Genomic DNA, 11,081 nt, shown 5'->3' on the forward strand with positions numbered 1-11,081 from the left:
AGAGCCTAGCCCAACTGTCACAGGGTGAGAGGCAAGGTATATCCTGGCCATGTCACCAGCCTGTCACCAACCTACCATGTAGAGACAGGAAGCCAATTTAGAATCACCAGTCAACCTAACATGCATGTCTTTGTGACTGTGGGAAGCTAGAGTATCTAGAGTCCACACAGAAAAGTCTAAGGCTGCAGGGGCATTTGAGCTTCTTATTAGCTAAACTGATAATTGAAAAAGCATCTTGACACAACCGTTGTTGTGATTTGGTGCTATATAAACAAAATTGAATTTATTTGAATGAGGCATAAAACACAAGCAGCCCAATAATATGTTAGACAGACCTTTTAGAACCTTACCTTGATAACTGTCCATGAAAAAAAAGTGGGAAACCCTGTTTATTTTGTCTTTTCTTTTACCACGCTCTTTAGTCGTGCTTGGTATATGAACACTCCAAAGTAGTGTAGCGTGCTTGGTGTATTCTGGAATATCAAACCTTTTCCCAACCTGGCAATGAGGCTGACAGAGACCAGAAGAAAAAAAAACAATCGTGCTTTAGAGCTTGTTATTGCAAAGCATTTCTTTGTAATATAAATAAGATGAACAGATTTTGTTGCCGTTGTACAGGCTAGCTGTTTGCCCCTGTTTCCAGTCCTTCATAATTACCATTCTTGCTTTTGGCAAGACGGCTAATAAGCGTATTTCCCAAAATGTCAAACTATTGCATGTGGCAGTGGATGACCAAATGGAACAAAAACAATCTCTGGCCCTGGATCAGTGGATGAATGTCATCTGGGATGTTGAGTTGCTGCATCCCACTGCACGTGGTCCATAGAGCAACATGTCATTCCCATAGTTCAAACAGACAAGCTTGTCACCAGTGTGCACCAAGCATTTCAGTGGAATGTGTCAACTTTGCCCCACTAAGGAGGGAGAAAGCTGACTTGTCTCATAGCCAGAGAGAAAGATCGGGGAAGTTGCAGAGTCAGGAGAGAGCCAGAGCAGTGGCAACGTTACTAATGAGCAACAGGTGCTAGGGCAGTAGCATGGAAGCCATCTGTACTGCTTCAAGGTATCTATCCACATACCCAGTAAAGGCACAAACACACGCACACCAAACTCATTGACACCAGTGTATAAAATATAACGTGTCAGTCATGCTAGTGTGGTTTGCTGGGTCATCACTTGACCTTCCTGCTGTTTAAAAGATGCCAGAGCTGGATTGTGACCCCGGTCAAATCGACCTCAGTTACCCTTCATAGACAAACACACAGACACGCACTCACAGAGTGTTCTCAGGCTGGCTTCGTGCTTGTTGACTGCACATGAACGTTTATTTTCAAATGTGTTTGTTTATTATAGATTGGTTTTGTTTTACTTGTGTGTTTTAGGAGAATAAGTTCAACCCTGAGGTAGTGGAACACATCTACCAGCACAACCCCATCCTGAAGTACACCCAGGGACCCTTATATGCTCCTCTGCTGCCTTTCCCCTATGGCAGTCTGGAGCACACATGTAAGTGCTTAAGATTTTTACACTGCCATATCTATATGTATGTGAAAGTACCGGTTAAAAACAATAGCATGATTAGCATTTTTTTTAGCACTGTTTGAGTAAGTGTCAACTGGCCGAATTTACCTTGAAGCTCTTACGAAAGAGATAACCAGTGCACATGGCCACTCGGTGTGTGTGCAAAGCTGGCAGCTGTTTTCTATAATTGCAGTGTGGCTAAGTGGAAAGAGACTGTTTTAAAAACTGTGATTGCTCTGCAGTTTGATTTGTTTAGCGGAAGAATAAAGCTCAATGCAACGCAGATTGCTTTTCATTTTGCTTACGTATGCTTCCTTGCGTGCACTCTCCTCCTGTGACCCTGAAATCGCTCTTTCTTCCACCCTAATGGACAATCTTCCAATCACTTAAATGCACTGGGAGGAATCTACCGTGGGAGCTTAGTGTGAAAATACATGCCTGCAGCTCTCTCTCTTTCTTTCTCTCTCACGCACATCCTCTCTGAGAGTTCAGGGAACACACTTTGTTTTATTAAGCTAAAAAATCATGATACGATGATAAAACTGATGAGATGCTAATGTAATAGGTTGCTATATTACAATACTTTACATGATTAAATGTTATACCATTCCTTTAAGATATCTGCAAGGTTCAAATGTCTAGAAAAGGGGTGGGGGAGGAAGAATATGTCCTGACAAAAACTTTTGACACACTGTTCTTTGTTTATCTCTCCAGACCACAGTGGGAAAGGCTACGGCTCGGTGCGTGAGGAGGCCGTGAAGCTGTTCAACTGCCTGCAGCAGCTGGAATCAGCAAGGGAGCCGGTTCCAATCATCCAGGGTGTGCTACAGACCTGCCTGGACCTGCGGCCTCTCCGCGATGAGGTCTACTGCCAGCTAGTGAAGCAGACCAGCTACACGCCTTCCCCAAACACTGCTGCGCATCTCCGTTACTGGCAGCTTCTCACCTGTATGAGCTGCACTTTCCTTCCTGGGCCAATTGTGCTCAAATACCTGCGATTCCACCTCAAAAGGTGAGATGCTATGATTGAGCCAAGACTAAAATCTAATGCTGCTTGCTGGGAAGTCAGGTGCAGCGCTTTGTATTTACCTTGCAGTATTTCATTACAGTACTATTGTAATGAAATACTATTTAGCTCAAGTAAAGCAGTTCTCACAAGTGACCGCTTCAAGATTGTTGTTTTGCTTTTGCAACAGCATTCAGACAGGATTTTTTTCACATTCAATTAAGCACACACAAATGCTCCGAACTTGAGAAAGCTGCTCACCTCGTCATCTCTTACTTAGAAGTGGAAAACTTTCTTGCTTTTTCTGGCTCTGATTTCTCCGACTGGGAAACGTGGCTTGTGGAAGTAAGGTGGAAAACACTACAGCGTATCCACCCATGTTGACAGTTTGAGGTAACAGACTGCAGTTGTCAGTTAATAGAAAAGTTGCATTAAGTCGTTTATATAGTCATGCAAATTGTTTTACATGAGTGTTTCAGCAGTACGATGCCCTCAATCCCATATGAGACATCAGACCTGGAGTACACTGTAGATGATAGACAAGGGTATAAGAGAGGAATGGCTTGACCTGGGAGATAAAGGTGAACCAGTGTTGCGTGGTAGCAGCGAAACATGGGGTCTAGACATCGGACAAAAAGCAGGCGCCAGCATCCCTAAACACTTGTTTAGATATAGTAGCATGATATGCCTTCACATTGTTAGCATGCTTCCCTAGACAGATCCAGTTTTCAAGGGCTGGATTTACAGGTCTGAATTAGCCCTTCTGTCAAGAATGCTAATCTAAGTTATTAGAAGCACTAATCTCCTGCCCTTGATTTTCTGTCTAATGCCATGCCATGAAACCACTACAATTTTCTATCTATATTTCTGTACTGGGAATCGCCCTCTGGCTAATGGAACAGTTGCATGCAACGGCAATTCATAACAACTCTGTGGAACTCGCTGGCTGTGTGTTTTGATACGTCTTGCTGTCACTCTCACGCACTCTCTCACTGTTTGGACCACTGCTGAGGCTGCAGCTGGGCAGAGCTAAGACTGGAGCTGGGCATTAGGCCCAGAAACCATCCTCCACTCCCCCAGTGCCCTGAGAAACCCCCAGGGAATGTCTGCTGTCAGACAGATTAGGCCAAAAGAAAGAAAGCAAGGGAGAAGGAGAGGGAGAGAAAGCAGGAAATGGTACAAAGACACAAACAAAGGAGAGTATAGGAAATCTCACACAGATCAGTGGGACATTCGTAGTTATGTTTCAGCCACCCTTATGAGACAGCAAGATGTTAAAGTGAATAAGCTCGTTTTCCTCTTTCTGCCCTTGTTTTTGCGTATTTTGGGACGAGTACTGGAGTGTAATTGTTTCCTTCCTGTTTGTCCCCCCCCTGTGTTTACAAAGGGCTTAGCTAATCACTCAATCAGGTTGTATTTCACACCTTTCACACTCGCAAACCTCAGCCTCCCGCTAGATTGGTTTGCTGCTTTTTTTTGTCCCCTCCTTTAAAACAACAGCACACAGACATACACTCACCTTCCACTCCTGGACACTCCGTTGGGAGGAAGGAGGGGGTCACTCTGGTTCACAGGAGCGGAAACGCCTTTTCCTGTTTCGTGCACTACCCAAAGTCAAACATGTTTTCTTTGCCATTTTCCTTTTCTTTGAAGAATTAAGGGATGTTGAGTCTTTTAAGTTCCTAACAGCTAAAGTGAGAACATTTGTCATTCTTCGCCTCATTGACTTTCTAGCACTGCCAGCCCAAACAAAATAAAAACTTAGTTGAATCAATGGAGTGACGCAAAGTCCATAATCACACCGTAACACCTAACAGATTTTGAGTCGCAGGCATGAGTAAATTCTCTCTTTTATGTGCTTAATATTTTCATCTTTATGACAAATTGCTTTCACAAGTGCATGCACGCACACACACAGACACGCACTCACAGCAGTATCACTTTCTCACACATTTAATCTGTCTTGCAGAATCCAGAGCCAAAGTCCTGAGTCTGAAATGGATAACTATGCGTCATTCATCAGTGAGGCTCTGGAGAAGACAAAGTGTCGGGAGTGCGTGCCATCTTGGGAGGAGATCCAGATGCTGATGAACCGACAGGAGATGCTGTGCACCGTGCACTATCCAGGCCCTGGATCCTGCCAGCTCTACATCAGCTCACACACTACTGCCAATGAGGTTTGGAAGCATTTCCCTGTATTCTACTTGGCAGCACAACTTTTCTGAGCTGGCTTCGGAGTCTTTCAGCTACTCACTAGTTCCAATTCAAAATTTCACAGTGCAATCAAGAGCCTAGTAAAATGCTCCCTCTTCTGCCTTCACCCTTGAAGCCCAATAACTTATGAGTCCATCTGTCTTTTCAATCCGCTTCTCCTTCCTCTTCACCAGGTGGTTCGAAGGATGCAAGAGAAGCTCGGCCTACAAGAGAGCAAAAATACATTTGCACTATACGAGCAGAATGCACTGTGGGAGCAGCCAGTCACAGGAAGCGCTCTGGTCGCAGACATCCTAACCAGGTTTGAAAAAGTGACTTGTCAGTCTTTACCCTGGAAGATAGAACAAACAAAAAAGTCAGTCATAATAAAACCAAGCAGACGTGCTATCAAAACATTGTGGCAAAAAGCCTATTTGTCACTCTATAGATGAGTATGGACAGAGCAGCACACTGTTTATTTATCTCCCCCCTAGTCCAAGTGCTATGCTGAATGTTAACCAGTGTCCTTGATATCTGGTGACCTTGTCTGTTCTTGTTGGTCAAACATGACACTATGCTGGGAAACTAGATTTGTCTCTATGTCTGTCAGCAGTGCCAGCCAGGTGCTAGTCAAGGTAAAGATGATGTCATTTAATTGTACAAGGCAATAGTCTCAAAACGAAAACAATGAGCCAATTGGAAAAAAGGGCGCTATGCTTTATTTTTTTTTCTTTTTAAACAGGCATGGGTGTGTCTGTCCTCTCAATGTTGAGTGACAGGGTAAACATGAAACTGTCGGGTTACTACACAACGGCATTACACAGCAGGGAAGCAATAGCTTGTAACATATTAACAGAAGGCTTAAGATTCTTTGTTTGTCATATGTGTCTTTAGTGTATCTTTTTTTCTTGACCCAGATTTAACTTTCTGTCCCTCTCTTATGCAGCTTCTCTACTAAAGAGTCAGAGTCTAAATCCCAGTGGAAACTGTGTTTCAAGCTCTACTGCCTGTTGGATGCAGACAGCATATCAGTGGACAGCATAGAGTATTTATTCCTCTTTGAGCAGGTAATGGAGTGGAACATGAGCCTTCTCTTTTCACTATTTCTTTGTTGTGAGTGACCAGTGATGGTGTTGATGATGGCATCTGATTTATTGTCATTCAGTGATTCATCACTTGTGTTGTTGTTGAATCGTGTATGCTTTTACTAAACAATCTGCAATCACAGTCTGTAATTTCCCACTGGCTGTGAGTGTTATAAAATGGATTGCATAAAAAACATGACTAAGAGCACTGGCTGGAGTGCAGAGGGGGCAAAAGGCAGCCAGCATTGGCTTCATTATAATTTTTTCCTGGGGAATTCTATAAAAGAGTTACGGGATGAAATAAAACAAGGTGGGGTAGAAAGGATGGATGAGGGGACTTGAAGTTATTACTGACGACCTTTACCTTCTTTGTGTTTGGTTCTCTTTCTCTCTGTCCTGGTTTTGACCTTTGTGCTGCAGTGCCATGAGATGGTCGTGCGTGGTCAGCTACCAGCCTGTGAAGAGGACCTGCAGGCATTAGCTGCCCTGAGGCTTCAGAGCCTAATGGGTGACTTCAGCACACATGCCCCCTGCCCGCCTCTGGATGAGCTTTTTCCAGGTCATATGCTTGAAACTCGGGTTCTCATGTCAATTTCTGCACCGCAAGATGTGCCTCCTTGTCAGGTAGCTGCTCAGGGCTGTCCCACGACGCAGCGCTTCCACACAGGACTCCTCGCAGGGACTCTGTGGAGCCACACAGCTACAGCAGTACACAAGCAAAAAGTTGAGCAGGACATGCGTCTGCGGACCCGCCTGAAGGAGGAGGCAGCGGCTGTCATGACGTCCATCTTGGAGCGTTGGAAAGGTTTGGCCGGCTACAGCCGCAGGGACAGTATGGCCGCCTACCTCACAATTGCACGCCAGTGGTCCGGCTTTGGATGCACTCTTTATGAAGTGGACTTTTATATTGTGAGTATTGTGTGCTTATGCTTTAGTTTTAGTATCACTCTTAAACGTTTTTTTTCCTCAAAGCTCAAGAGCCACTTGGATCCTGCAGTCTCTTGACATTTGCACGCCTCTTTCTGCCTGCAGAGTTCAACGGGGAGTTTTTCCCAGAAGTTATGGCTGGGTGTAGCTGCTACATCTGTATCCTTGTATAAGCAGGGAGAATCAGAGGCCCTGGAGTCCTTTCCTTATGGCCAGATCTGTTCTTATGGTGTATCTGACAGCAACACCTTCAAGATTACAGCTGGGGACCGGGATCTGCTCTTTGAAACCACCAAGGTATAAACAGAGTGCAGAATTGTTTCGTTTAAGGGGGGAAATGTCATTCTTAGTTTAAAATTTGTCATTTTTGTGATTTATTTAGATAGTAAAAGGTTTTATTTTAGCTTTTCTGGATCTTGGTCTGTGAAGAAAGAGTTATGAAGTATGAAATTAGAGCCACACCTTTGGATGACTTATTGAAACATGAGCTGTGTAGCAGCAAATAAACTTTCAAAGTAAACTAGAAAAATTTGCATTTCCTGCGAAAATGCAGTGTGGATGCTTTAAAGCTGAAGCTGTATGCAAAAACTAGCTGAAAAAACTGAAAAGTTGCAGAAATTGTAAAAACTTTGCAGAAGCAAAGGAACTTTGCTAAAATGGAATAACTTAGCAGAACTGCAATATCTTAGAGGAAACATAATACTTGGCAGAAATACAATAGCATAGCAGAACTTAGCAGAAATATTGTAACTTACCAGAAACATGATAACTTCTCAAAAATACAAGAATTTAGGAGAAATAGTTTAAGATAACAGAAAGAATATATTTAGCCAAAAATACTTAAACATTACAGAAACACTATGATTTAGAAAAATAGTGCAACATAGCAGAAATACTGTGATTTACCAGAGACACTGTGATGAGCTATGAATATTGTAATTTTAAATGAAAACTATGTTTTTGCACAAATACTATAATTTGGCAGAAATACTATCATTTTGCAGAAATACTATGATACAGCACAAATACTCCGGTTTAGCACAAATATTATAACATAGCAGAATACACTTATATAGCAGAAATGTTATATTTAGAAAGAAAAATATAATATAGTAGAAATACTATGATTTAGCAGAAATACTGTAATCAGCACATATACTGTAACATGACAGAAATTCCTCCACTTAGTTTTAATACTATAACATAAGACAAATGTTATGATTTGGCACAAAAACCAAGATTTGGCAAAATACTATGATTTAGCAGAAATACTATGATTGAGCAGAAGTACTAAGATGTAGTAAAAGTACTTTGATTTAACAGAAATACAATTATGGAGGAGTAATACTTTAAAATGGGAGAAATATTGATACACACACACATACACAGAGCCTAAAGGGAAGAGTATTTGTGCCATGGAGTGTTAACAAGAATCTGAGGTCCATATTAGAAAAGCTGGTAAAATCATAAAAGTTTGCAGAATACTGTAAAAGGCTTTCTCTCTCTCTCTGTGTGTGTGTGTCTCGCACACACCCACACACACACACGGCGAGAGAAGCAAGTTTCTAGGTCTGGGAGCAGCTAAATTTGAATCCACCAATCAGAGAGGCTGTGTACTTTTTCCCGCCAAAACAGGTGCACGCAGCACAGAGAGACACAGGATTTTTGCAGTCTATTTCTCATAGTGAGGACTCCCCTCCGACAAATGACCATAATTTCCTAACCGTAGGGGCTAGAACGGTCATTCTTACACCGTTTTGTTCAGAAGAGATGGGGGAATCTTCAAGTGTTGACAATTTATCATTAAAATATGGATTTTTAGAGATATATGACATGGATGACTTGTTGGCTTAGAAGCCACGAAGGCCCCAATATGCAAATTTGAATGCCTCAACCCACATATATGATTGGCTGGCTGGGAAGCCGTGCAAGCCCTGATATGTAAATTTGAATGTCTCAGGCCTCACAGAGGATTGGCTGCCTGGGGACCTGGCAGTAATATATAGAAATAGTATGATTAAGCATAAATACTACATTTACCAGAAATACTATGTTTTAGCACAAATACTATAAAAAGCAGAAATACTATAATTTAGCAGAAATACTATATTAAGCACAAATCCTATAAAAAGCAGAAATACTATATTAGGCACAAATCCTATAAAAAGCAGAAATACTAAAATTTAGCAGAAATACTATATTAAGCACAAATCTTATAAAAAGCAGAAATAGTATGATTTAGCACAATAGTAATAACTTAAACAGAAAAATTGGAAAAGCAAAATGGACAGCTGAAAAAATGCTGAACATGCTGAGGGTCCCTCAAATATACTTGTTAAATGAAAAAAATCAGCAAAAAAAATATATAACAGCAACACAATCACAAATATGGACACATAAGGAAACACACACACACACACACACACACACACACACACACACACACACACACACACACACACACACACACACACACACACACACAGGGAGAGAGAAGTAAGTTTCTAGCTCAGTCAAGCAGCCTGGGAGCTGCTGAATTTGAATCCACCAATCAGAGAGGCTGTATACTTTTTCCCGCTAAAACAGGTGCACGCAGCACATAGAGACACAGGATTTTTGCAGTCTATTTCTCATCGTGACGACTCCCCTCAAACAAATGACCATAATTTCCTAACCGTAGGGGCTAGAGCGGTCATTCTTACACCGTTTTGTTCAGAAGAGATGGGGGAATCTTCCAGTCTTGACAATTTATTATTAAAATATGAATTATTAAAGATATTTGACTTCTAATGCACCATAACTGAGTAGAGCAAAGCAAAAACTGCCTTGACTTGCCCTCAAACAACGCTTTCTAACTCTAAATCTATTTGGAGTATCAATATCATTCTTTCACCGTAAGAGACAGCAGGCTTTGGTGAACAATCATGGAAATTTTCAGGTCTCTGTGGAAATCCATTAAAAAGATATGACGAGAGAAAAAAGTGGTTCATTTCCAGAGTTTGAAATCTGAAGAAATCTGAGCAAAGGACGAATTTCCTACCCTCAAACAAGTCTAACTCATTTCAGAATGGTAATAGGTGAGAAAGAAATTCTTGAATTGTGAGCGTCAGGAGTGTCTGAAGATATACTGGGACAAGCCTTATGTCTTAACTTTGCTTCGTTAAGGAGATATGACAATTCGAATATGCCTCTCATTACAGAAATCAAGCGGTGATTTTGAACAAGCTCTCCATTGACTTTCTATGGAGAGTTTTGTGACATTGTGTTGGTCTGAGGAGATTTGCCAAAATTCTATAAATGCCACAACAATGATAGTGACATTTCCTGAAAGCCAGCAAAAATACCTACGTTTTGATGTATAATTTGTGGAAGTTGAGTGAAAATTGAGCAAGTAGCAAGAAGTTGTTCGGACATGAAGAGAAGACTGCAAAACCTTCAGTGGCACACTGGAAGCCAAGTGCATAGCAACCATAACAACGCATGTATTTTGTGAAAAATCACAATTTTGCAACTGAAAACTTTAAGAGGCATAAAAGTAAAACGGTAAAAGATTTGAAAAAGCTGATTTATACCTGAATAGCCCAATAACTTGAGAACATTTTAAAGTTTGAATGGTTGTTCTATGTGAAAATATGAGGAAGTAGTTAAGTTTCAAAAACAAGCAAATTTTAGCAGAATTGCAGAAGTTTCCCATTCATTTCAATGGGACAAATTAAGCTTAATATTTTAAAAAGTATAATAGTGAAAAATACCAAAAGACATAGCCATAATTAGCAGAAATAGCAGAATAGTTTAAAATTTGAACGGTGAAAATCGGCTGAAAATTGTGGAAGTAGTTAAGTGCCAAAAAGTGTACGGAAGTCCCAAGAGGAACTCAATAGTGTGGATGCTTAAAGCATCCACACAAATATTAAAAAGCATTACAATGTCCTAAACTGAGCTAGTTCTGACTTTGCCCTGTAAAACCAACTGTTAGTCCACAGGGTTAGCATCTCTGAGAGTATGTGTCACCCTAGTATAATGGCTCACCTCCCAGGATGACACATACAGGGTGAGGCTGAAGGTGACTGGAAGGAAAATATTAATTGAAGCTGGTTCTGCTCTGACCTTAAACATAATGTGTGTCAGCTGTAGGCCGGATTCAGTTTATGTATAGTGCAGAGCCAAGGGGCCTTATCACTGTGCAGTTTTCTGCAGAGTAAGAGAAAGACACACAGTGTCTGCCCATGATACCCCCTTCCCTCCGCCTCTTTGACCCACTTTAAAAACCTTCATTAATTTGGTCTAAATAGAGAGCACACAACCTGCCCATATTCCCCAACAGATGGTAACCACCAAAAGTCTCACTT

The 11,081-nt window shown here is 41.4% G+C and overlaps 1 protein-coding gene across 1 annotated transcript in view; it reads left to right on the forward strand.

Moving 5' to 3' along the window:
- Positions 1 to 11,081, forward strand: part of plekhh3 (pleckstrin homology, MyTH4 and FERM domain containing H3) — a 41,192-nt gene that overhangs the window by 25,819 nt on the left and 4,292 nt on the right. Inside the window, exons 6-12 of the mRNA XM_080904847.1 lie at positions 1,383 to 1,506; positions 2,236 to 2,533; positions 4,497 to 4,704; positions 4,915 to 5,042; positions 5,667 to 5,787; positions 6,226 to 6,714; positions 6,838 to 7,029. Of these exons, the coding sequence (XP_080760973.1) occupies positions 1,383 to 1,506; positions 2,236 to 2,533; positions 4,497 to 4,704; positions 4,915 to 5,042; positions 5,667 to 5,787; positions 6,226 to 6,714; positions 6,838 to 7,029 (1,560 nt within the window). The remainder of the gene's footprint in view (positions 1 to 1,382; positions 1,507 to 2,235; positions 2,534 to 4,496; positions 4,705 to 4,914; positions 5,043 to 5,666; positions 5,788 to 6,225; positions 6,715 to 6,837; positions 7,030 to 11,081) is intronic.

Source organism: Rhamphochromis sp. 'chilingali', assembly GCF_963969265.1.
Source record: "Rhamphochromis sp. 'chilingali' genome assembly, chromosome: 15".
NCBI classification, from domain to species: domain Eukaryota; kingdom Metazoa; phylum Chordata; class Actinopteri; order Cichliformes; family Cichlidae; genus Rhamphochromis; species Rhamphochromis sp. 'chilingali'.